Source organism: Netta rufina, assembly GCF_964035555.1.
Source record: "Netta rufina genome assembly, chromosome: 5".
Taxonomy (NCBI): Eukaryota; Metazoa; Chordata; class Aves; order Anseriformes; family Anatidae; genus Netta; species Netta rufina.
This window is the reverse complement of record NC_140128.1, coordinates 5,183,981-5,208,720: the sequence shown is the minus strand read 5'-3', so window position 1 is coordinate 5,208,720 and position 24,740 is coordinate 5,183,981. Positions and strand designations below refer to the sequence as shown.

General features: G+C 39.5%; 2 protein-coding genes across 3 annotated transcripts in view; both read left to right on the top strand.

Annotated features, from left to right (window-relative positions):
• Nucleotides 1–19,697, top strand: part of PIK3C2A (phosphatidylinositol-4-phosphate 3-kinase catalytic subunit type 2 alpha) — a 45,780-nt gene extending 26,083 nt beyond the window's left edge. For both annotated transcript variants that reach the window (XM_084288310.1, XM_084288311.1), the window contains exons 12-33: nt 3–125; nt 1,773–1,940; nt 4,144–4,252; nt 5,005–5,147; nt 5,765–5,953; nt 6,361–6,454; nt 6,720–6,814; nt 7,137–7,317; nt 7,934–8,038; nt 8,984–9,076; nt 9,251–9,380; nt 10,884–11,020; nt 11,130–11,299; nt 12,062–12,218; nt 12,629–12,738; nt 13,465–13,672; nt 15,223–15,347; nt 15,776–15,893; nt 15,990–16,071; nt 16,462–16,571; nt 16,813–16,938; nt 17,457–19,697. In XM_084288310.1, the coding sequence (XP_084144436.1) occupies nt 3–125; nt 1,773–1,940; nt 4,144–4,252; nt 5,005–5,147; nt 5,765–5,953; nt 6,361–6,454; nt 6,720–6,814; nt 7,137–7,317; nt 7,934–8,038; nt 8,984–9,076; nt 9,251–9,380; nt 10,884–11,020; nt 11,130–11,299; nt 12,062–12,218; nt 12,629–12,738; nt 13,465–13,672; nt 15,223–15,347; nt 15,776–15,893; nt 15,990–16,071; nt 16,462–16,571; nt 16,813–16,938; nt 17,457–17,639 (2,956 nt within the window). In that variant the 3' untranslated portion in view covers nt 17,640–19,697. The remainder of the gene's footprint in view (nt 1–2; nt 126–1,772; nt 1,941–4,143; nt 4,253–5,004; nt 5,148–5,764; nt 5,954–6,360; nt 6,455–6,719; nt 6,815–7,136; nt 7,318–7,933; nt 8,039–8,983; nt 9,077–9,250; nt 9,381–10,883; nt 11,021–11,129; nt 11,300–12,061; nt 12,219–12,628; nt 12,739–13,464; nt 13,673–15,222; nt 15,348–15,775; nt 15,894–15,989; nt 16,072–16,461; nt 16,572–16,812; nt 16,939–17,456) is intronic.
• Nucleotides 19,698–19,796: 99 nt separating this feature from the next.
• RPS13 (ribosomal protein S13) lies at nt 19,797–23,241 on the top strand. Its single transcript, XM_084287718.1, has 6 exons — nt 19,797–19,880; nt 19,995–20,043; nt 21,121–21,199; nt 21,934–22,103; nt 22,362–22,462; nt 23,163–23,241. Exons 1-6 carry the CDS (start codon nt 19,858–19,860, stop codon nt 23,194–23,196), a joined length of 456 nt encoding a protein of 151 aa, XP_084143844.1. The 5' UTR covers nt 19,797–19,857; the 3' UTR covers nt 23,197–23,241.
• Nucleotides 23,242–24,740: the final 1,499 nt, after the last annotated feature.

The following is a 24,740-nucleotide window of genomic DNA, read 5'->3' as shown; positions in this document are numbered from 1 at the left end:
AGTTATGAAAAATACTACTTGATTTGTTCTCTGACACACAATGGAAAAGATCTGTTCAAACCTGTTCAGTCCAAGAAGGTTGGCACATACAAGAACTTCTTCTACTTGATTAAATGGGATGAACTGTAAGTGATTTTAGAATGCTAACCACCACTCCCTCCACAAAATACTTTGTTTTAGGTAATACCTACCTAGCTGGCTGCAGAGTATGCTAATTGAATCAGCTCTTGCTTCCAAAGTGTTGAAAGAACTGTGTGTGAGACTTGAGAGCGAAATCAGAAATATTATTCTGAATGGTATTTTGCCCTGCATTTTAAAACTGGGAATGGAAATTCTGGACAGGCGCCCTGTGCTAATTTATTTATAGTATACAACTATAATGAGTTGGGAAGGTCATAGCATTCTTTGTAATGGGAACAGCTTGCACTGCTTAAAGAAGGATGAATAAAGCTTGCTTTTAAGCAGTGCTCAGATTATCTAAATGGGGAGGGAAAGCAGCTGACTTTTATTGACATTAATGCTGAATAGTTTTTTGTTCCAAATATGTCACAACAACTTCGTATCTAATTAATAAATCTAATTGAGGATTGTTTCTATAAAGAGATCAGATGCATAAGTACTTAGAGTATCTGTCTATAGCTTATGAGAATGTCTGGTTCGAGCTGCTAAAGTTAGGGCTCTTTTTATGGGGCAGGGGAAAAGGGTAGGAAAGAAGGAAGCAGGAGCATGCAGAGAAAGAGGATGGCAGGTGATATCTGAGAGGGGAAAACACTTTTCATTATCTACACACAAGTTACTCTTTTTGACTTCATAGTTACCAGGCAGTCTGCATAACTGAGGTGTCAGATGAGCTCCCGTGTTTCCTTATTTCTCTTTCCCTGACTATTTTTAAAGGTCAGAGATGGACTCCAAGGAATACTCCAGAAGTCTACCGTGACAAATTATTTCAGGCCAGGAATGAAAGTTTCAGGTTCTGGAATACATGCCTCCAGAGAGTACTCTGGCCACTTTTTTTTTTTTTTTTCTGATATTGCAATGAATTAATTGTCAGGTCTTTTGCTGACAAGTGACAGTGTAGTACAGGGAAAGATGTTAAACAGGCTGCTTACAAGGTGCTTAGTACAATTGTGATCTTTTATATTGTAACTGGCTTAGTAGTGTGCTCTGATACCGCGCCAAAATACAATTCAAAAAATTACAGAAAATTACAGAAGGCTTTAAGCAGTGAAAACCCTGTAAACAAAACTCAAGTTGTCCAGTGGGGTGTGTGATCTTCAGCTGCTTTCGATGGGATTGCTGGGTTTGTTCTGGTGAATTTAAATTTCAGTAGTTCTTAAGAGGTTAATACGTTGGGATGGGAAACTGTTGTCAGCTGCCTCTTCAGTAAGATCTGAGAGATGAGGAGGCAGCTAACCTGGAATTGTGTGTCCTGGTAGTGAGTAGAGTGGGAAGACTGGTTATGCTGGACTGTGCAGTTCTGAGCAAGGAATGTGATCTAAGAGACGAAGATTAAAGAGGGTTGTTCTACTGCCAATTAAAAAGGGTTGTTCTAAATCTATCTCCAGTGCAGAATTGTAACTTAGTTTTTATAAACTATCGGTGTGGGAGATAGTGGAGTGAAATATAATTGCACGGAAGCATTTGTCCTTCCATGTTAATTGCCTTTTTGAAAGCCAAAGGCAGCAACAGATTATATGGATGACAAGCCTGTAATTTACTAATAATTGTTTTTCCTTCTATGTCTGACTTACTTTAATACTTTTATTTTATAGAATAATTTTCCCCATCCAGATTTCACAACTGCCTTTGGAATCAGTCTTGTGTCTGACTTTGTTTGGAATTCTGAATCAAAGCAGTGGAAGTTCGCCTGATTCAAATAAGCAGAGAAAGGGCCCAGAAATGTTGGGTCAGGTTTCTCTACCTCTTTTTGATTTTAGGCGGTAAGTATCCAAAATACGGGTAAGTTTGTTAATGTGATTTATTCTATATAAAGTTTAGGACACCTAACTACAGAAACTGCTTCTCTGCTGCTGAATGTAGCAGGAAGTAACAAAGGTAAGAATCTTCAACGGTATTGTTATGGAAATCATGCCTTCAATTAAATTCATGGGGATGGCCCATGGTAGTGTAGGCCAAAAGAGATCAAGGGAGCGGCAACAGTTTGTAAGTATGCAGCAGCTGAGGATGTAAGCGCAACACCACCACAAGTGGCCCTTTGAGGAATTAATTCACTGACATTTAGATCTGGATCTGTTGCTGCATAAGTCAGATGCAGTTAAAGTATCTGCAGGTGTCACCATCTGCTGAACTGAAAGCCTCCCTTCTGCACTTGAGAGAGCCTGGTCTTGATGGGTGGCATTGCAAGAGTTCTGAAAGTGTCTCATGTTGGCTAGAGATAGCTCAGTTGGCATTCGTGCATATTTTAGCACATGAAGTGCAGACAGCCACTTCTCAGCCAATTCATGAGCTATGGTGATAGAGAATGCAATTTTCAAAAGAAAGAATTTGCAGCAAGTGATGGATTCAGCGGGAACAGTGTCTAGTGCAATACAGAAGAGAACGGAATCCTGACAGCAGGTGAATAATGTACTATCCTTCCATGTCACTAGGTAAGGGGGCCTTTTATCTTAACACTGTATTAAGATAGGAAAGAATAACTCTTCATCCCATTCTTTTTGTAGACCTAAATATGGCAATGGCTCTATCTTGTAACTAAAACACCTTTAATTCAAAGTTTGCAGTATTTCTAAGTACTATTATTCTTTAGAGGCATCTTTGCCTTGGCTGTAAAATAATCAGTGCTGTGTGTTTCTTTAAGTTTACATATACAGCAGCAAAACTGGAGAATTAAATTTGATTAAATATCTTACCTTTTGCATAGATTGATTTTCTTTAATACTCTTAAATTTCTAAGCCCATTAATAGGGTGACAATAAATAAGCCAGCAAGAGAATGGAAATAGTGTTCTAAAACGCATGTATCTTTTAAAATACATGTGTAGTTTCTTAGCAGAAATGGCTCATTTTGCCTATTAACCTGTATGAGTAATAGAGATCACAGGATACTCTGAAGTATCCTTTTGATTCAAAGCTGGGTTTCTTTAAAAAATAAAAATTAAAAATTCTGTTTAATTCTGTTACGCTTCTGGAGTACTTCTAGTTTCAATTGATCTTTCTTCAAATACAGTTGCTGGATCCTGTTAAACTTCTTATATGACTAAGAATGAAAAGCCTACTGTAATGTTCCTCAAATAATGTTCCTGCATTTTCCTGCTCCTTGAAACTTTTATCACTAGGTGATGAGTATTCCAAAATGCTAATCATTCTGATGATGTGTGTTTGGAATGGCTTAAAATATCTTTGCTTGTGGATGAGACAGGAGGCTATAGCAAGTATATTAAACTGGGAGACTATTGAAAAGAACAAGCTGTTCAGTTACACTTTGTGGCATGATCTAGTAATTTTTATTGGCACTGCAAACTCCTAGTTAATCAATATTGACACAAATGAAGAACTGTTCTTTAAAACGTATGAATACTAAACCATTTCTTGAAATACACTGAAAGCTTGGCCGTTGAGCAGTCTTTTGAGAGATGTCATTTTCATTTTTAAAGGTGGACAAAAGTCTGCTGTGCTTAGGATTACAATGCTTCTTGCTTTATGAAATACCTTAGTTGTGCCTCATTACAGTTGGAAACTACTAACATTGGGAATAAATGGGCAAATACCAATATCACATGATATGCCCTAGCAGAACCTAGTACTGGGGAAAGTCCAGGCAAGTGATAATTTCTATAATATTCATATGCCTCTATCTTTCTTCTGAGAGGGTAAGGAGGTTCTTGTGTTTGGTTTATTCCTCAGAGGCAGAGGTATTTGTTTTTTCTTTGAGAAGTTGGGAACGCTTAATTTAGCTGGGTCAGCCATGTCGGCACCGGATTTTTCCTCTGCCTTTTTCAATAACAGCTGTATGCAGGCATACTGAGGGATTTTAAATATAAAACATGTCCAGTGAAAGTTAAAAATGGAAGTGACACTTGATGGACGCAATCCCCTTTTTTAAGCTGATGTTATTTTAATAACTAATACTCTGTTGAAGTAAACAGATGGTGACACTAACACCTGTACATGCTTTTTCTCTCAGATTGCTAACTTGTGGGACAAAGCTCTTGCAACTCTGGACCTCATCGCATCCAAATCATGCATCAGGGACGGCCAGTAAGAAGGGAAATATGGAAAGAATAGTATTGCAGGTTATATATATGCTTCTGACTTAACCTGACTACATTTTGTGTGAATGTTGTGACTAACTCATACAAGAGTGGTAGTAGATTGTTTTAGGGAGAGTGTAAATCTTTTCATATATGAAAGCCAGCATAGAAAAGCAATTACTATGCTTTAAGGGCAAAGGATGGAAAGCTGTGTTAAATATATTAAACTCAGATACAGAATCACTGTGTTGAAATTGCAGACATTGGAAATGCCTTAATAATAGATGCTATCAGTACTGGGAGAGAAGGCCTTTGAAAAGCAATCTGTAGAAACGTGTGCTGAAAGGGGAGTTGTCTAGACCCAAGTGATAGCAATTCCAGTTTCTTCACAGAACATGAGTGCCTCTCATTCTCAATTCAGTGTCCAAATTTTGGTCCCAAGGGGAGGTACTTTGTTAGGCATGGCTTAGAAGTCAGAAAATATGGTTAGAGTTGATGGTTTGGTTGATACCACTGGATATGTTTTTTGAATAGTTCCGTGTTTAGGCTAAGCTCTAAGCATCCTCATTTCACTTCAAAGGAGTACTCCAACTACTGCTTTGTACGTCACCACAGTTGTCCTACGGTTAAGGACCACAATTCTGTGGAATAATTGAGATGGGGCGGGCAATATTCTGGAAGCAATGCCTGAAAAGCGTTACGTGTATAGAACTGAAGAGTTTAGATGCCTGAACACTTGATGCTGCTGGAAAGGGGAGCCTCCTGCACAGTTCTTAAGACCTTTTTTTTTTTAGGTTGACTTTCCATCCCATGCTTTTGATATTGAATATAAAATTCCTCAGGCTGCAAAGACTACTGTGCAACATTCCATAGAAACATTAGAGAAACCAATGAGAGAACGTCTCCTCGCCATTCTCTCTAAGGATAACACCATTGGGTATGTTCACCTCTTTGTAGCTATGATCTCTTTGTGCATGACAATTTCGCAGCTAGGGTGTGGAATGTTAATTTATGCTTAAGCTTCTTGAATGTGCTTCTAGTGTATTTTGAAGACCTGTGGAGTTCTAGACGAGATTGAATGAAACCTGCAAAATAATGGTGCTGACTTCATGAATTCACTTGTGTTTTCTGTAGCCAGTGTCATAATATTCTCCTGTTAGAAAATTGCTACTCCGCCTGGCTGTTGGATATGCCTATTCCTGCTTGATATTTCTTCAGTTACAAGGAGCAGTGGCTGTTTATATGCCATGAAAGCATTTCTGGCAGGCAATCCTAGTCATCTGCACCAAACTAGCATGAACATTTTGGTTTATTTCAGATTGCACTAAAACCTATTCTTGTCCTCTTAAATTTATAACTTTGAACAACTGTTTCCATAACATATGAGTCTTGTTTTGCACCTGGTTTAGATTTTTATGGAGGAAATAGCCATTTTACATGTCATTCTATTTTGTGTGCAAGGTTATCTGTACATATACTATGACCAATAGCACTGGGGATATGTGGGTGATGTTCTATAACTTGCATTATGACCTAAAATGCTTTTGTCTGCAGGCTGTCAAAAGAAGATAAAGAATTTTTGTGGGAGAAGAGACATTATTGTCATACTCATACTAATAGCTTACCAAAAATACTGGCTAGTGCCCCTCACTGGGACTGGGCAAGTCTTCCAGAAATATATTCGTTACTTCAGCAGTGGCCTCCTTTATCACCCTTAGCTGCACTGGAACTACTTGATTCAAAGTAAGAAAACAAAATAAAGCTTTGTGTGTGTCACACAAATGACTTTTCTTCAGTAGAAGATAAGCTAAATAAAATTTCTCATACCTAACTTTATTCCGATAGGCTTAACCAAGTCATGTAGTCAAGACTAGCAGTTACGGTTAGGATTCTGAAATCTAATTTGTAACAGAAAGCAAGGTATACAGCAAAGCTGTCGAGACTGAAGTTTTGAGAAGTTGGTATGCTTGTCTTAAACACACCTGTTTGTATCTTACGTAATGCCTTTGAAGCATCTGAAACTTGTAGGCCCTTTATCGAGCTGTTACAGACTTTTTATTGATTCTTTTCTATCTAGCTAATCTTAAAAAAGGAAGTTAAGTCCTACACAAGCAGAACAAACTTGATATGGATTTGTGATGACTTTCTAGGTTTGCTGATCAGGAAGTGCGAAATACAGCCATGAATTGGATAGAGACATTAAGTGATGATGAATTAACAGACTTCCTCCCTCAATTTGTGCAGGTAAGATTTACTGTTTACGCTGAAGTTAGAATTTTTTGCTCTTGAAAATTTGAAGGAGTCCCTGACTACTTGTCATGGAAATGCAACTGCCTACCTCTATACTTAATAACCTTAATTATTGCATTGGGTGGAAAACAGATGAAGTAGGTAGCTGCTCTGTGACTGTCCTCTGGATTTGTAGTGGTTCTATCAGTGTGCCAGCCATAAAATGTCTTCATCTAGAAGTAAATCTATATCCCATTTATTTCATTTTCTTTGTATTTAGGCACTGAAGTATGAAACTTACCTGGACAGTGCTCTTGTCCAATTTCTTTTGGCACGGGCATTGGGAAGTATCCGAATAGCACACTACCTTTACTGGTAAGATGTTCTCTGTTCCATTGTTCACATATGCTAATTATAAGATTACTATTTCCAGAAAAAATGCTGTCTTAATAGCACAGTTCATAACGGTGTTACATCAGATGAAGAGGAGACTAAATCTACGTCCTGCTTTTTTTCTATGAAGAAACACAGTGCTTCTATGAGGCGCCAATTTCTTGCCTTTTAAAGCAAGATACTGATTATACGTATATATTATGTACATAAAAAGCATCTGTTCACTAAAATATTTCTATGTTTGACTATTGCACTGTTCACAGTATTTCCTTGATGAAAATTGAATTTAAATCTGTTATTTCAGGCTTCTTAAGGATACGCTCTATGATTCAAAGTTTGGTGTAAGATATGAGCAAATTCTTGGAGCCTTTTTTTCCGTCTGTGGAAAAGGGCTGAGGGAAGAGCTGGAGAAGCAGACCAGACTGGTTCAGCTTTTTGGAATGGTAGCAGAAAAAGTCAAGCAAACAAGTGTATCAGGTCGACAGGTGTGTAGATTAAATTTTTAATATGCTTTAAGAAGTTTACTTTCAAAACAGTCCGCTCAATTACCTTTTTAGTCTAAGTTCAATCAAATGATATACATATAGGAAGACTATGAATCTGTTGCTCTGCATTGTAGCAAGCTAATGACTTAAAGAAATCAATGTCTTTGTCAAATTTGTTGTCAACTGCAGCATGGCTTTGTGTGAGGTGATAAGGTAAGGAAGAGGGATGCTGTCTGTGTACAGTAAGCTTAGATTTAAATTTAGTTTTAAAGCTATTACTGCTGAAGAGTGATCCCCTTCTGCAAAAGAATGGGATATCTATGTGATAAGAATGTAAGAGTTTACAGATAAGAGTGGGATGCTATTATCTGATTCAGTTAGAAAATTTTAACAAAAAGCGATATTAGTATCGTACTGCTACGTATATGCAATTTTTTTAGTAGCCAAAACAATTGTTGGAACTTATATTTGGTATTCCTTTGACACTGGGGAGTTAAAGCAGTGGCTATGGTATATTTTGGGATAACTTGGTCCAGAATTTTCCTGTAGATGCTCCAGTTAGGAGAATTTCAGATGAACTTTTTTTCTCTCTCTCTCTCTCTCTCTCTCTCTGCAGGCTGCTTTACAAAGTGGTATGGAACGTGTGCAGTCATTTTTCTTGAAGAACAAGTGCCGTTTGCCTCTCAATCCCAGTCTTGTGGCAAAAGAACTAAATATTAAGGTACAGCACATTCATAGTTTCAGAGTCTTTTTGTCACAATGACACATAGGCAAAGCTTTTAAAAATAGGAAAATCAAGTTCTTGAAAGCTCTTTGCACTAGGTGGGGAGGGTTTTATTAAAAATATAGATTGAAGGAGGGAGTAAAATTAGCTAAGAAAAGGTTAAGGTTATCCTTGTATAAAACCAAGTGAAGGAACTTTTATTTAAAAAGGAAAAAGTAGTAGTTTATTACTACTTCAGACCCTGTCTGCTTTGAGACCAGCAATTCTGGCTGCAGTAAAGTAGAGAAATACTCGAAGTACACGAAAAAAATCTTGTTTGCAGTGGTAATCAAAACAGAAAAGCGAACAATGCTATAAGGTTAAATCAATGAGTAACCAAAGTGAAATCAGTGCAGCTACCTTTTACTGGTTATGTCCAAGAGATATATTAAATCAAGGAAGGCAAACAAGCTTTATTTCATTATGAAGATCCAATGAATGATAGTGTAGGAGAAGCATTGTGCATGAGTAGGAACCTAAACGTCTCTATCGCTGGATTTATTCCTATGTAGAGAGTTCCTTTGCTTTCCTTCTCTATTATATCTATTAATTAAATCAGAAGTATGAACTTGAAAGCAGATAACTGAGAATATAGCAAGAGGTGCAAATAACCACTTTTTATAATTCAAATTTAAAATACGATAAAATATTTATTCATATTTTACTCGCTTTTCAAAATGTATAAAGCATTACTGTTTTGCACTGTCAGCTTTCATACAAGAACTAAACAAATATCAGCCGAAGAGGTCTTTATTCAAAAGAAGCGCGTATTCCCCACAATCGCAACGTTAGAAATCTGAATTTTCACACTGTGTGTCATTTGTGCTTGTTGTCAGAATGTCCTGTTTTTCTGTGCTTGTGGGAGTAGTCCTTTTCGAGTATTAACACTAAATCTACTTGTAGGCGTGTTCTTTCTTCAGCTCCAATGCAGTACCACTGAAAGTTGCACTGATAAATGCAGACCCTCTGGGAGAAGAAATTAATGTGATGTTCAAGGTAGGCCTTACGTGTGTGGTGGAGAGAAAAATGTTAATTGATAACTGATACCACTGAAACAGTGATTAATGCATAATGCATTCCTTACTAGAAATGTAAAGCAATTAAAATCTGAAACTTAGTTTTGCTGAAAGCATTTTATGTCTCCACTTAACATTTATATTTCCATTCAAGGTTGGAGAAGATCTGCGACAAGATATGTTGGCTTTACAAATGATTAAGATTATGGATAAGATCTGGCTGCAGGAGGGACTGGATCTACGGATGGTTATCTTCAAATGTCTCTCAACTGGAAAAGATCGAGGTGCAAAACCAGATGCTGTTTATAATCTATAATCCAGTTGTGTCTTCCCTCCTGCCTCCCTCTCCCCCCCACACACAACTTTTTGTCATGCTCATAGAGAAAATTTCTACTCAAAGGCAGACTCAAGAAACGGTGGAAAGCCAAAAGCCTTCTTTACAGGGAACTCCCATACTCAAAAGTAGAGAAGGTTGAATTGTTAGGAATTTCCTGGTGGCTGAGTTGCATTTCAATTTGTTTCTTCTCTTGAGTCCTGAGGCTTATACATTCTGCTATTGATGAACTGTGATACAAATGCATAAATGTAACAATAAAAGCTTAATGCTTCTGGTGTTCCTACTGCAACACAGGAAACTAATGGTGCCTTGGCAGTCCTGATTCTGGAAGTTAGTTATGGTGAAAGAATGTATTCAAGTCCAAACTGACATTATAAGGTATTTGGAGTCTGCTGAAGTTGAGTCAAGGAGTATTGAAACATGCAAAAAGTAGAAAAATTAAACACTGCATTCATCTTCTAACCCTCCTGGAATTATTGTGATATGCTTCTCCAAGTTCCTTGGGAATATGAGGCCTTTAGGTTTGAAACTTAAATCACAGACCTTTAAGATTGCCTTGCACCCTGAACGTGCCTTTTGCTAGTTTAGTTGCTAATTCTCTAGAGGTAGTCAGTAGGAAACATATCTTTAGGAGTATGTGTAGAAACATATTTTTTCAGCCAGACCCTAGAACAACATGATGAAAACTCCCACATAAAGAAAATAGAAATTCAGGTTTGCAAAACTAAGCAAGAAAGTTCAATTTTTGTAAGACTTTGCTTTTTTTCTCAAGAAACAGATGACATTTCTTCCTACTTTAAGCAATGACTTGATGGCATAGCATGTTACATTTTTGTTGCTGCTCATATTAGTATTCTTAAAGCACGTGAAGGATTAAAGTGAAAAATAAAAAAGATGTAAGTTGCAGATTTCCCTGTAGTAGCTCTCACCAGGATAGAAATAAAATTACTTTAATCACGTCAGTGTTTTCCTTTTATGATCTAGCTATACAAATATTTTTAGTAAATGGTGTCTCCAAAATAAGGCCTTATGTAAATCCCACTCTGCCTTATTTCTGAAGCAATAGTCTGGTCTATTTTGACACTCAACAGCCATTAAAAGTTGTTAGATTGTGTCTGAGAAATGTCAGTATCAAAATATTTTACAGTTACAGACCAATACTAGTTTATGTAGTAGAAAGTAAATTACACAGTAATGCTTTCAGTCAGAAAATAATTTATGTGCATTGTAGCATCTGAAGCTAGTTGTAGTAAAGCAAGGCTAATTTGGATCTCTACACGTGCTTCATGGCATGCCTTGTAAGAAGTCCTTTTTAATTAGAAGTCAGTTTTGAAAGAAGCAAATCTGAACTTATAAAATTCATCACTGTTAAGAGACTTTCTACTAAATCGTGAAAACACGATACAATGTAAGGAGATAAAAAATATATTCTGTTCTATTTCATGTGAAGGCATGGTAGAACTCGTTCCTGCTTCAGAAACTCTTAGGAAAATTCAAGTGGAATATGGAGTGACGGGTTCTTTTAAAGACAAACCTCTGGCAGAATGGTTGCGGAAATATAATCCTACCGAGGAAGAATATGAAAAGGTAACTTTTTCAGTGTTCTTCTGAAGATCTTTTAAAAGGGATGTATGAATGCTGTTTTCCCATTAATACTTGTTCTCAATTGACTTTTTTTTTCTTCTCTCCTTCCCAGGCTTCAGAAAACTTCATTTATTCTTGTGCAGGATGCTGTGTAGCTACTTACGTGTTGGGAATTTGTGACCGCCACAATGATAACATAATGCTTCGAAACACAGGGCATATGTTTCACATCGACTTCGGAAAATTTTTGGGTCACGCACAAATGTTTGGTAGCTTTAAAAGGTATTTTCTGTGGCTAAGCAATGTAGAGAATGAAGTGATTTTTTATAGTATATTTTTATAGGCTTTATAAGCATTAACACTTAAATTCCTGATGAGTGATGTTCTCAGTTAGAAGCCAGTATCTTCCACTTTAACCCCTAAGTTTCCAGAATGCATTCAAACTTGCTTGTATAGAATGAATTCTGTGAAGTCTCCAGCTTTTTATTTCCATGTTCTACCTCTGGAACTGTTTTAAGCCAAAGCACATAGGTGTATCTTTCAAATAAAATGCTTACTATGTAAATTTTATCAATGAATGAATAATGGAGTGCCAGAAATGTTACATAATCCAAATACCTCTGAGTGTGGAATGAATGGAAACAGACACTGGCTTCTAAAACAGTAGCAAATGCCAACATTAGAGACAAGAGCGAGCAGCAAGTTTGTCTTTACTACTCCTCTGCATAGGGGAAGATGATTTATATCATCAGTTCAGGTGTATTCATTGCGTTTTTATCAGTGTGTTATGGTTTCTAGAAATGAGGGACAAAGGGCACCGTAAGGTAACCTGGCTTCCAAGTATTGCTCTGGGCAATCTGCCAGTCCGGTACCGTGTTAATGTGCTGGGAATCAAAGGTGGCAGGAAGCAGCTGATTCCCAAACCAGAAGAGTAATGTGGTATTAATGGGTTATTTGATACCGAATACCTGGGGGTGGAGGGAAGCAGGAGACAAAGTGAATGGACCTTATAATCAACATGGAAATCCTGTGCTTTTCGGACAGGGATCGGGCTCCTTTTGTGCTAACGTCAGATATGGCTTATGTCATTAACGGTGGTGAAAAACCGACTATTCGCTTCCAGTTGTTTGTGGATCTCTGTTGTCAAGCTTACAATTCGATAAGGAAACATGCAAACCTCTTCCTTAACCTACTTTCCCTGGTAAGCACTGTATCAAATTCAACTGAAACGTGATAGATCTATGATGTTGGCTCATGCTACATTCTAAGCTTTTCATGGTGCCAGAACTCTTGCACGTCTTTAGAAACCAGAAATATCAGATGTACTTCTTGGGCAGGTTTTATGTGGTGAATTTCTTCAGGCTCCTTTTTAACTACTTACCTATTTCCTGAGAATTTAAAACTTCAGAAATACCAAGCTCTGCTAGGTGCTTTTAACTTAGCAGAGGTAAGACAAGGGAGTAAATGCTGATTGGAAGCAATTGTTTGGCTATATCTGTTAGCATTTAGCAATTTATTGCAGCTTCACTGAAGTTTGAAGGTCTAAGAGTTTTCATTATTTCCACATGAAATTGTTTACTATATTAAAACTGCAAATGGAATTTCCTACAGATGCTTTCTTCTGGATTACCAGAACTAAGTAGTATTCAGGACTTGAAGTATGTCCAGGATGCTCTCCAGCCCCAAACAACAGATGCAGAAGCCACGATTTTCTTTACAAGGTACTGGATAAGTGAAAGAAGTGAAATAACCACCAGCATCATCCTTCTGATGGGAGCTTCCTGCTCTGGTGAAAATTTATTGAGGATGTTCACAAGCATGTCTGTAGAAGTTGAGTTAGTTGCATCGTACAATCGCAGGATGCCGATCAGTGGACCAGTGAACTGCATAAATAAGACCAGTTTCATACATGATTAATGCTTGTGCTAAAATACTTGGCATTTATGAGTAACCTCGTCCAAAAGAATGGTTTGGAAGAGTGAGAGCAAGCAATTCTGTTCTGCTGCTTGAGACTTGCATTTTGAACGCATCCAAGTTCCTTAATAGCAGCGTGTGTGTTGGGATCCTTGAAACGCGTGCAGTGTAAAGAAGCTTTCCAAAAAGTGCTTCTGTGTGCTGGGGAGGGAAGGATGACACTGCAATATAGCAAGTGGGTGCGTGCATGTAGCGTAACTGAGTTGTTGTTATGTGTTACAAAATGTGTTATTGGAATGTGTTTTAAATACAGGGGGGGGAGAGGGGAACAGACTGCAGTAGTATGCACATATTTTTTGTATTTTTTTTAGCTCGTCGGTCAATTTGAATTTAAAAACTCTGTTTCCCTGTCATTAAGAACTTGCTTTTTTATTTTTCTTAAAGACTTAAAATTTGTCTGATTCATCGACAGATCAATTTTGGTGTGTTCTGACATGCGGCTGAGTATTTGAAGCTGGTTTTTTCTTCTGTAGGTTGATTGAATCCAGTCTAGGAAGTGTTGCCACAAAGTTTAATTTTTTCATTCACAACCTGGCTCAGCTGCGTTTCTCAGGCCTGCCATCCAATGATGAACCCATCCTCTCATTTTCTGCAAAGACATACTCTCTGAAACAAGACGGCCGGATCAAACAAGTGTCTGTGTTTACGTACCAGAAGAGGTATAATCCAGATAAACATTATGTAAGTATGTAGAATCCCTGTGTAGAACATAAAGTTAACTTTCCTTGCTTCACGGGAGCCCATCTGGTGCTGTTTTGGATTTATGGCCCTTGTTTTGGCTGTTGCTGAACAGCACTTGCCCAGTGTCAAGGCTTTCTCTTTTTTACCCTGTCCCGCAGCTGCCTCCTGCAGGGAGTGGGCTTTAGGTGGGCGAGGAGCTGGGAGGGGACACAGCAGCTGCCTGGAGCTGACCAGAGATGTTCCATACCCTGGAATATCGTGCTTAGCTTAAAAAACAAAAGGGGAGAAGAGGGGCTGGGGGGTGGGAGAAGAAGTGGGTGGGAAATCATCTTCCAAGGAGGCTGTTGCTTGGAGACTGGCTGGGTGTGGGTCTGCATATGGGAGGTGGTGAGAAACTGCATTTGCATCACCTCCTGCCTTTCCACCCCGGGGACTGTCTTTTTGTCTCAACCCGTGAGCCTTCGTACTTCGCTTTTATTCTCTCCCCTGTTCCCACAGTTGGAGTGTGGGAGTCAGCAAGCAGCGGTGGGACTGCTTAGCTGCTGGCCAGGCTAAACCCACAGCTTGGTTGCTAGAGTAGAGATCGGTATTTTTGACATCAAAGAATATTCTTCAAAATGAAGGCACGCCTTGAAAAGCATCCAGAAAAAAGCATAAAGGGCAGAAGTAACAGCAAACAATACAGTTCAGGATTTTGATAGACCTGGGTTACACTTCGAGACTTTTATTGGTAATCATACCCCTATGGAGATGTGCAACAATGTTGTTTCCTTCCTTATTATCGTTATTTCACTGTGGCTGTTTGCTGGCCTAGACTAGTTTAGCCCAAATTACTTTTTTCTCAAATTGATTTTAAAAGTGCCGTGCTAATACGGTTACCTGTATCTGTTTCCAAGTTGCCATTCCAAGCTGTGAATGACTTAATCTCCTAGACACCACCTAGGTAAGTTAGAGTAAAGATAAATAATTCAGAGATGAAGAAAAGCTTTGCAGTGAATCACTGTATTACAAATGCATATGAATACTCCTGATCTAAGCCAAGGTAGCCTTTTATTTTCCAGGAAATTGCTAAGGTGATGTAATCTGCTTCTGTTAAAAACAAACAAACAAACAAAAACTCCTTTGAATTGGAGGCAGAAGTCGTTAGGTTCCTCCATAGTCTGTACCTGTAAATTTTCACAGCAGTTCTGGCTGCATAGGTATATGGCTAGATAAAACCTTGCACTGATCTGTTAAAAAGTTCGTTCACCTGCTGTACGGTATGAACTTAGAATGAGGCTTCAAAGGGAGAATGCTGACAGCTGAGCTTTAACTACTTTTATCCCACTGTCAGATGTGGACCTACATTATGGGAAAATCACGCGATGTTACTTTGCCTTAGAGTAGGGCTATTAATGCTTCTAACTTTAAAATTCAAACGGTGTTACTGGGAAATGCGTGCAGGAGAAAGATGACCATAGTTGGAGGAGTTAATTGTTAAAATACAATCACACAAAGTCAGTTCTGTAACATTACTCCTACTGTCTCTTTTTTTTCTGTGTTTCTGACAGGTATATGTAGTGAGAGTTTTGAGAGAAGGGCAAGCTGAGCCAACGTTTGTTTTCCGAACATTTGATGAGTTCCAGGAGCTCCACAACAAACTTGGCATTCTCTTTCCTCTCTGGAAGTTACCAGGGTATGTTCCTCACTCACTCATCGCTGTTAGAATGAGCAAAGTATAATGCACTGTTTAATATCATACAATGCAGCAAAAAATGATTCCAACTGGGTGGAGGTAAAGATCGCTTCTCAGCAGTTTTGCCTCCGTTTCAAGCTAAGTAGACCTCAGAGATGGCAATTAAGGGAGAAAATTGTCATCTTGAAGTTTTATGGAGGAGAGCCAGAGGACCAACACGGAATCTGTAGTTTGTGATGTATCATTGGTAACAGTTACCTATAAATGTTTCTCTGCCTTTTTAAAACATCATTACCTATAAGCATGCCATGCTTCCACTCACTGTAAAAAGGGATGTTAATGCTTCAGGATGGAAACTGCAATGACATTTTTACTGTACTAACCTCAAGGAAATTAACTAAAACCTTTATGTTGTTCTTCCCGTACAGCTTTCCTAACAAGATGGTCCTGGGAAGAACGCACATAAAAGATGTAGCTGCTAAAAGAAAAGTCGAGCTCAACAGCTACATCCAGAGTCTGATGAACAGTTCTTCAGAGGTGTCAGAAGTGAGTTCAAGTAACTTGAGCAAATCCAATGAAAGCTTTCAAATTTTAGTGCTCATTACCATTTAATCTAATATGTAACATTTCTTCCAAATCTAGTGTGATCTTGTCTATACGTTTTTCCATCCACTGCTTCGTGATGACAAAGTGGAAGGAATAGACGGAATCGCCAGATCTACAGGTAGGTACTATTTTCAGGGCAGGAGGTGTGATGTTTATAAATTGGGTGACGGTAGTATGACACCTTCTTCATGTGGTTTATAAGGAATCTTTTACAATTACCTGCAGTTTTGACTCCTTGAGAATTTTGTAGAGTTTTCAGACGTGCTTGCGTACAGTTTCTAGGAAATGAGAAAGCATACCAAAAATTGCAACAGTATGTGTCATCACTTAGGCTTGCTTGTGGCTTGAATAAATTATTCAAGTTCTTACTCTAAACTTCCAGGTTGGTTCTTACAAGAGAATGCAAAAATCTTTAAAATAATTGGTAAATAATTAGTGTAAATAATTCATGTAGTACCGATAATGATATGCAAATATTACAGAGGGAATAATTATATATTTTTTTCAGATGCAAGTCCATCAAGTCCTACCTCAGGCAAAGTGGGAGGAGAAGTGAAGCTATCCATATCATACAGAAACAGCACTCTGTTCATCATGGTGATGCATATTAAAGATCTGGTAAGTAAGAGGAGATCAGCTCCCTGCCAAAAACTATTCTATTTATTTTTTGTCAGTTACCTTCTTGAATTGGATTGATGTAGAGATGATGGAAGTGTATCTCTTCCTACAAATTCTCCAACTGCTAGCCTAAATCAGCTGCTGGTTTTGGCTAGGTTGATGGCTAAGACTAGCAATTTGAAAGTAATCAAATGGGCACGCGCTACTTAGTTTTCTAACTTGACTTGGTTTTGGATTGTAGGTTACAGAAGATGGTGCAGATCCAAATCCCTATGTAAAAACTTACTTATTGCCAGACACGCACAAAACATCCAAACGCAAAACCAAAATTTCCCGGAAGACGAGAAACCCAACTTTCAACGAAATGGCAAGTTAAGATTTATGTAACATCTCCCTGTAGTTACAGTCTTCTATTCCAAGCAGTAATTAAAATAACGTCTAAATAAATTTGTGAAGATATATAAATTTGAAAGGAACTTGTTTCAAAAACTTCACCCTGTTTAAAAAATAAAATAAATCAGAATAGGTAAATGTACTGTTAAAAATGAAATTTCTGACTCTGACTTTGAGGAGTGATGGAGAGAAGTAAAGGAATCTTAAACGTTGTCTCCCACCCCTGATTCATTGATTCAGGATGAGGAAAAGAATCAGTTCAGAACTTTTGGCATGTAAAAAGTACTTGCATCTGAAAACACCGGTCCTCTTAAACGCTTCAGAGCACAAAATAGAATATGCGTGTGCTTCAGCCTAGTCTCTGAGAAACAGACGAACTGCATGGTCATAACGTGCAGTTAAAATATCAGTGGCTAGGCAGTCAGAGAAAAGGGAGTAATGAGTGTAATTTCATTTGGATAACCAAAACCTTCTTGACTTCTTACCTTCTAGCTTGTGTACAGTGGATATAGCATGGAGACTCTGAAACAGAGAGAACTTCAGTTAAGTGTGCTCAGCGCGGAATCGTTACGAGAGAACTTCTTCCTGGGTGGAATTACACTCTCTCTAAAGAACTTCAACTTGAGCAAGGAGACTGTTAACTGGTATCGACTAACTGCTGTACCCTATCTATGAACTTTTTCCAGCACCCGAGTAAGAACAGAACAGATGTATTCACTTGTGCTTTGTGCATCTTCCTACTTGAAAACGACTTGTACATCTTAAAACAAGAAACTCTGCATTTCAACAGACATGTTGGACCAACCTTCATGAAGCCTAATTTGAAGGATTTCTAGAAATCCATTGCTGGAATATTCTTATGCAATGTTATCAAAGCATTATCACAAGTCTTTCTTAAGAGCTGCAGGTAAAGGAAGGTGTTTTTAAACCATCCACAACAGTAAGATGAACAGTTTGACCATGCTGGCTGGTTAAACCATAACTTAATCGATAGGCTTGGGGATATAATGCATTTTTGCTTTATAATTTTTTTTTGTAATCCGTTTTATGTCATTCACGGCATAATGCTGGAGGATATCAAAGAAACTATGTACGTTTAGGATTACACTCATGCTATTAACTAAACATCACAGAAGCAGTGACGGGTAAAATTTCTGTGGCTTCACACATGCCTGTAGAAATTAAGGTTGAAGGGCTGGAAAAATTCTTTAGCAATGCATTTATTTCCAGATGCGTGCTTCTCAAAGATTTATTGGAGCGAGTGCCAATAATGGAAGTTGTAAATAATGGTGCCTTATAATTCAAATGCTTCTCTTTTACCTCATTCCTGGTATTTAAATATGTATACACGTTAACTTTCTGCTCCTTAAAGAGGGGTGATGTTCTCATATTTGATAACTTGCAGATTCTAGTAGAAGTCTTTTCCTGAGATGTGTTAATTACAGATAAAATCACTTATACTGATCTTCATAATTAGTGCCACCTAAAATGTTGTACCCCATCTTCTAGCCATGATCTCCAAAGCCAGTGAAGACTGGCGGAAGATGATGCTGTAGGAAATGCATCCAGCTTCTCAGTGTTTTACAATACTGCAAAATTTCTAGAACTTAAACACAGCAGTGATTAAACGTTTAACAGATTCGGACACTCAATCAAAGTGGCACTTGCACCTACGTTACTTACCTGTACCTCCATGTAAATGATGGCCTCTAGGTAAAAAGCACAATGGCTGGATATTTGCAGGCCAGAAATAAGCGGCATTAACAGAACTTCTTGAGAGGAATTTGGATGCACTTTTTTCTCTTTCCATTTGACGGCAACAGTGATTCTCATCCCTGGTAAGAATTCCACTAAAAAATATATATATATATATATAATTTCAAGCAGCCTTAGATTTGAAATATACTGTGATAGCAGAGTATAAATACGACTTACTGTCTCCTGTTAATACCACTGGTTATTGAATTAGGTAGTTTCTGCACTACAGCTATAGGGTTCTTGCTCACCTTACTCGGTGTTTAGGGTGATTGTTCTGTCTAGACAAAGCGGTAGAGTAAAGTTGCACACTTGAATGGTAAATGTTGAAGCGTGTTTGAGAAAGGGTGACAGGCTCTCAGCGCTGAGTAGGACTGGAATAAAACTTACGATGATGAATGAAGACTCGATGCAGGACACAGGACACTAAAAAGCTTGTTCAGAATCGGATTTTACTCCCCTGCTACTGACCAATCTCCCTCCAGTACAGAAGCAAGAAGTAAACTTGAATCTCTTGGTGCCTAAAATAGTCATGGTCCAATCTCCTAGGAGTTATTACAATTAAGAAACTAAGAATATCTTGAATGTTAGAAACTGGGTTGATGCTAATGGACACTAACACCTCCCAACTCCCAGTTTTGTTAAGTATCTTCTGCGTATCCTTCATTTAGTACATAGCCTGTAAATAGTATTCTGTGTAACTGACTAGGTATATTATTTCCTGCTCACTTGATGCTTTTGAGACTTACTCCATTCCATCACTAGAATCACGAGTCACTTAAAAAAAAAAAACAAAAAAACAAAAAAACACAGGAAAGTAGACTACTGTTTTTGTGAAACGTTCCCTTGTGAAATACGCCGACAGCAATACGTACTGCCTTTTTCGCAGTGGGCTCCCGAAGAAGAAAATAAAAATAAAATAATAAATAAAAAAAAGCACAGCGTCTTAACAGCACAAAACACGAATAAACCGTAATTTTAAAACGCTTTTTTTTAATCGTCGTGTGCTCTCTGGGGGAGGAGCGGGGTGGGGGGGGGGGTGGCCATGACGGGCGGGCGCTGAGGCGGCTTCCGGCGGCCATCGGGCGGGAAGCGCCGCCCCCCCCGCGCCTCTCCCTTCTCTTCCGCCGCCGCCATCATGGGTCGCATGCACGCTCCCGGGTGCGGGGCCGGGGTGGCGCTGAGGGGGGACACGGAGGGGCCGTGAGGGGGCCGGGGAGGGCCGGTGGGGGGCTGCCGGGTGGTGCTGAGCCTGTGCTGTGCTTCCTCCCGCAGGAAGGGCCTGTCCCAGTCGGCGCTGCCCTACCGCCGCAGCGTGCCCACGGTAAGGAGCCCGCGGCTGAGGCGAGGTGGAGGGGGCCCGGCCCGCCTGGTGCTTGGCTGAGGGGATTTCGCGTGAAATTCAGGCGTATTAGCGCGCTGAAATAAAGCAGCGTGAACTTAACTCGGCTCCGAGACGGGGGTGGGGGACAGAAGGGTCGGTCTGTGGGGTGTGGAGGGAGCCACGCGCTGAAAAACAGCTCAAAATAGCTCGTCAGGACCGTGAGGCTAGAGCACAGGGAGATAACCGAAAATAAAACACCGTGAAACTGCCTGAAGCGACCTAAAGCTGCTTTTAAAGCGTTTGGGTAACGATTGGGATGCTCAGATGCTACATTGGCGAAGAACCCTGTGGGCTTTATTTATTTTCTGAGCTGTAATCAACGGCGTTTCCAAACCCATCTTTTCACCGTTTCTGCTTTATAACTTCACGATGTTAAAAAGGCAGGGGGGTGGAAGAGAAACTCCTGGGAGCTGTTGTAGCTTGTGGAAGGAGCCGGGATTGCCCAGCTCATGGGTGTTTTTCCTCTAATAACCAGAGAGCAGTGGCTCCATTAGCACAATTTAATGCATAAAAGAATAGAAAAGACAGAGTTTTACCTGGGTAGAGATCAAGTTCTTTCATGTTCAATTAATTTGTGTACCTCGAGTCTGACTTCCACTGCTCTCTGTAGGTAGCATGGCAGGGAATGGATGGCTGAAGGGTCCTCAGCTTTGCCTTTCTGCCAAAGGCCCAGTTAAAGAATTCCTTCTTTAACTGGCAGCGATTTTCTCTATAAATTCGTATTTATGGGTCAAATCTGGCAGCTAATGATAAAGCTGCTGTTTGGAGGCAGCATGGGGTATTTTAAACAGTCTTCCTTTGTTCACCTCTGTCTTTCTCCACCATTTTGACTAGCTATGGACTCACAGAATCTAAGTAAGTTTCTGTGTCATTAAAAATATAATTTCTCAGCTGTTTTCTCAAACATTACAAAACGGTTATTTCCATCACACATCATAGGCGTTCATAGATAGCCTGTGCCTCTGTGTTAATCAGCGTTCATCAGGTGTTGTTCGTTTTTTTCCTAATTTTCTTTAGTGGCTGAAACTTACTTCTGATGACGTGAAGGAGCAGATCTACAAGCTTGCAAAGAAAGGCCTGACTCCCTCACAAATTGGTAAGGTTCATGAATAGCCACTAAATGTAGGCAAAACACATCTTTCTGACCGTGAAAATGTAATGATTACCTCAACGTGGGTTAAATGTATTAAGAAAACACAGGTTTTCTTTGGTGTGTATGTATTCACTGTGTGGATACCTCTGGAAGTATGCAGCGTGTCTCTTTCTTGGAAGAAGCATATTTGATGAAGCAGCTATTTCTTCAGTCAGAAACTGTGAGGTATCTTTTTAATTCTAGAACCTCTTTAAGAATATTGGTGCGTGCTGTTGGGAAGCTTAGTTTCTGCAGTTTACCAGTTTCTGTTTTGACTTTACTGTTAACTTTTAGCTTAGAGCTCCTGAGCAGAACGTTCTAATAGAACACGCTTCCTGGCCTCCAGAGGTTTAATTCCAAAGTAGTCCCTGAAATCTTTGTTAACCCCAGAGCATACCTTGCTTTTACAAGTTCTGCTGAAGATCTCCATGCAGTATTGTAGCACTTACTGTATTACCTGCCTGTGTGTGATGTGTGGATCAGTTGCCTGTTACGTGCTCTCCGATAGCATTTCAGCTTCTGTGAGTAGGATTTTGCTCACTTTCTGTCTACTGCTGTTCGTGGTTTCTACCAGAAAGGTTTAACCGATATTTAGAGAGAATGTTTTTTTGGATGTCTGGTGAAATGGACCTTAAAGTAATAACATCCATTTGGGTAAGGTTTTTCTCTTCAGTGCAGTATGTAAATGTTTGTTTCAGGTGTGATCCTGAGGGATTCTCACGGCGTTGCCCAGGTTCGCTTTGTTACTGGCAACAAAATTTTGAGAATCCTTAAATCAAAGGGACTGGCCCCAGACCTCCCAGAGGATCTTTATCACTTGATCAAGAAGGCTGTTGCTGTTCGCAAGCATCTTGAGAGAAACAGAAAGGTGAGTGCTAATCAAAATAGGAACTCTACTTGTGTTTTTTTTTTTGTTTTTTTTTTTTTCAAATAATACAGGAGTTCCCTTATCACTTCTTAGAATAGATTCTAAAACTTTATGCAGCCGATCCTAGGCACCTGGGGAGAACCCCTCCGCTGTCCTATACCTTGGTGTGGATCACTTTCAACTCTCACGTTTTCTGATTTTTCAGTATCATGTTAAGCAGGGGTTTATGAATTTACCACACGTGATTTTGTTTTCTAGGATAAAGATGCCAAGTTCCGCCTGATTCTGATTGAAAGCAGAATCCATCGTCTGGCTCGCTACTACAAGACGAAGAGGGTGCTGCCACCCAACTGGAAGTAGTAAGTCCTCTATTTTATGTTACTGTTTTCACTGCAGTCTTCTAGGTCTAGTAAGCAATGTGCTGGGTCTGTTATTGAAAGGATCAAGTGCATTGTAGTCTGACATGCAGGTAAATCAGCCTGCAAAGAACAGGGGTTTGCATATTTAATAACTGATAAACTCATGGAACTCATTGCTGGGTAAAACAACTGCCACAACACTTGGAAAAAGAGAATTGTCTCAACAAGCGAAGCCTCTGTGTACTAGACAACTTTTCTAACACTTTACACAAAGTGCACTCTGTTCTTAGAGAGATACTTTTATAGTTCGTGTTAGTCTGAAAATCTGTTGAGAAATGGCTCCGTAGCTGTGGCAACAAGTGATAGTCATTTGTAGTTGTCGTTTCTCTAGGAAAAAATAGCCAACGTTGCAGAATTCCTGTAGAAGCCTTAGGTAAACTTTTCTTTCTGACGAGGCTGAAGTGCAGCTAGCCAGGTTATTGAAAATGGGGTTTAGTTCTGTTGTCCTATTTGTATTTTAAGAGGAAGGGCAAAGTCTGTCTTTATCCTATACAGAATTTTAAAAGAAGTTGTGATTAAGCTCAGGGCTGGTAGTTAAAGCTTTGAACTGAAGTAGTGGTTTTTGGCGACTGGTTTGTAATAATTGTCCCTGCAATTAATATTTCTCTCTCTCTCTCCTCCTCTTTTTCTCTCTTTTTAGTGAATCATCGACAGCTTCTGCCCTGGTCGCATAAGAGCTGGCTATGACTTACTGAAAGAATAAATTCCCATTGACTACGTTTGTGCTGTCTCTAAGTGGTTGGTGTCTTACAAACATGGGGCAGTTTCAGGAAGCTGGAAGTAAACGGGCAGTGCTCAGACTGAAGCACAAGTGTGGTGGTGGTTTCCATGGTGCTGTCCTACATTTGCAAATCTGGGTAGTGGCTGTTGCTGGTCTGGATTCGCCGCAGAGTTTGTGACTGCTAGAACTTGATTTTGGATCTGGTAGATTCAAGTGAGACAAGTAACCTAGCCATTTTCTTGATATGGTGCCATTCCTGTGTGTGCCCTGCAGGAAGAACTGGGGAAGGAACCAAAGACAGGAGGAAAAATTGGGAACTTAAAGGTGGAGAGGAAAGAATTGGGGTGATGGAGGGAAACAAAACTGGAAAGGTAGATGGGATCATCATAGGTTAATGTGGATGCATTCCTCTTGAATAATGGGTGCAGAAAGCTTAAACAGATGTGAAACAGTTCCTGACAGCTGGGGGAAAGAGCGTGCCTCTGTGTGTGTGTCTGCAGAGCTGCACAAACCCTTTCAGGGCTCCTTGCCCCGTGGATGCCAGCAGGAACTCCTTTGTGGAATGCAGCTCCCTGGTCCTGGGGCTCCTGGTGCTTCCCTCTGTAGCAGCACTTGCAATAGTTCAGATGTTCTGGGTAACTGCTGGTGTCATTTGTAAGTGATTTTAAGAATCATCTTTGAGGTTTGGGTACATAGAACCATTTAGCACTCCTCAGAGGTCATGGCTTTGCTGAGGCAGTTCCCCTAAACCCAAAGGGCAGCGGCTGCTCTACAGTCACTCTTTCTGGAGTTGTGCCTCCAGGTTCGAGGTAGTTGTGACCCAAGGAGTCAGCTCGCTGCTAAAATGGAGAGGCCAGGCTTTTGTCTTTCATAGGAGAAAATGTTAAATGGAGGTTTTACTGAGCTGTTGTGACGGGTACTTCTTAAGTATTGGTGCACTACTTAACTTTTGCCATATTAAAAAGCATTTAAGTGAATTTAAAATAGACATAACATTTTTTTTAGGTGTAGTAACTACTTGCTAAGCTGTAAAAAATGGGGCCCAGTGCCTTTTTGATGCAGTTTCGCAGAATGACAGCTTTCCTGTACTCTGATCATGAAGCTAAGCTTAATCCCATAGCATTTGGGATTAAGACAGTTTTAAAAGAAGAGCACTGCACTCCAGCTGAACTCTATGAAGCACTGCTGTCTGGTCCATCTTCAAGTTAGATTGCCAGCGTCCATGCTCTGTCAAGGTAGCTGCTGTTCTTTCTGCGTAACTCGAAATTGGTGAGCTGAAGAAGAGATCTCTCTGTTTGCAGCTGACATGGCAATACGGGTCAATCTTCTCCTTGCTGTTCATCAGTGGTAACGGCCAGCATTTAAAAAAAGTCCGTAAGCTTTCAGTCAGGTGTTTACAAGTGTGAATTTTTGCTTCAGTATTGTTTTAGAAATGAAAGAGGAGGCAGAGCTGGCAGCACACAGAGCGTCATTTTTCACTACAAGGCAGCACAAGGG

Bases quoted from the DNA above. Each gene is read 5' to 3' on its own strand.
- RPS13 (XM_084287718.1), top strand. From the start codon at position 19,858: ATGGGTCGCATGCACGCTCCCGG. The intron at 19,881-19,994 runs GTGCGGGGCCGG...TTCCTCCCGCAG, and splicing joins GGTCGCATGCACGCTCCCGG to GAAGGGCCTGTCCCAGTCGG. The intron at 20,044-21,120 runs GTAAGGAGCCCG...AATTTTCTTTAG, and splicing joins ACCGCCGCAGCGTGCCCACG to TGGCTGAAACTTACTTCTGA.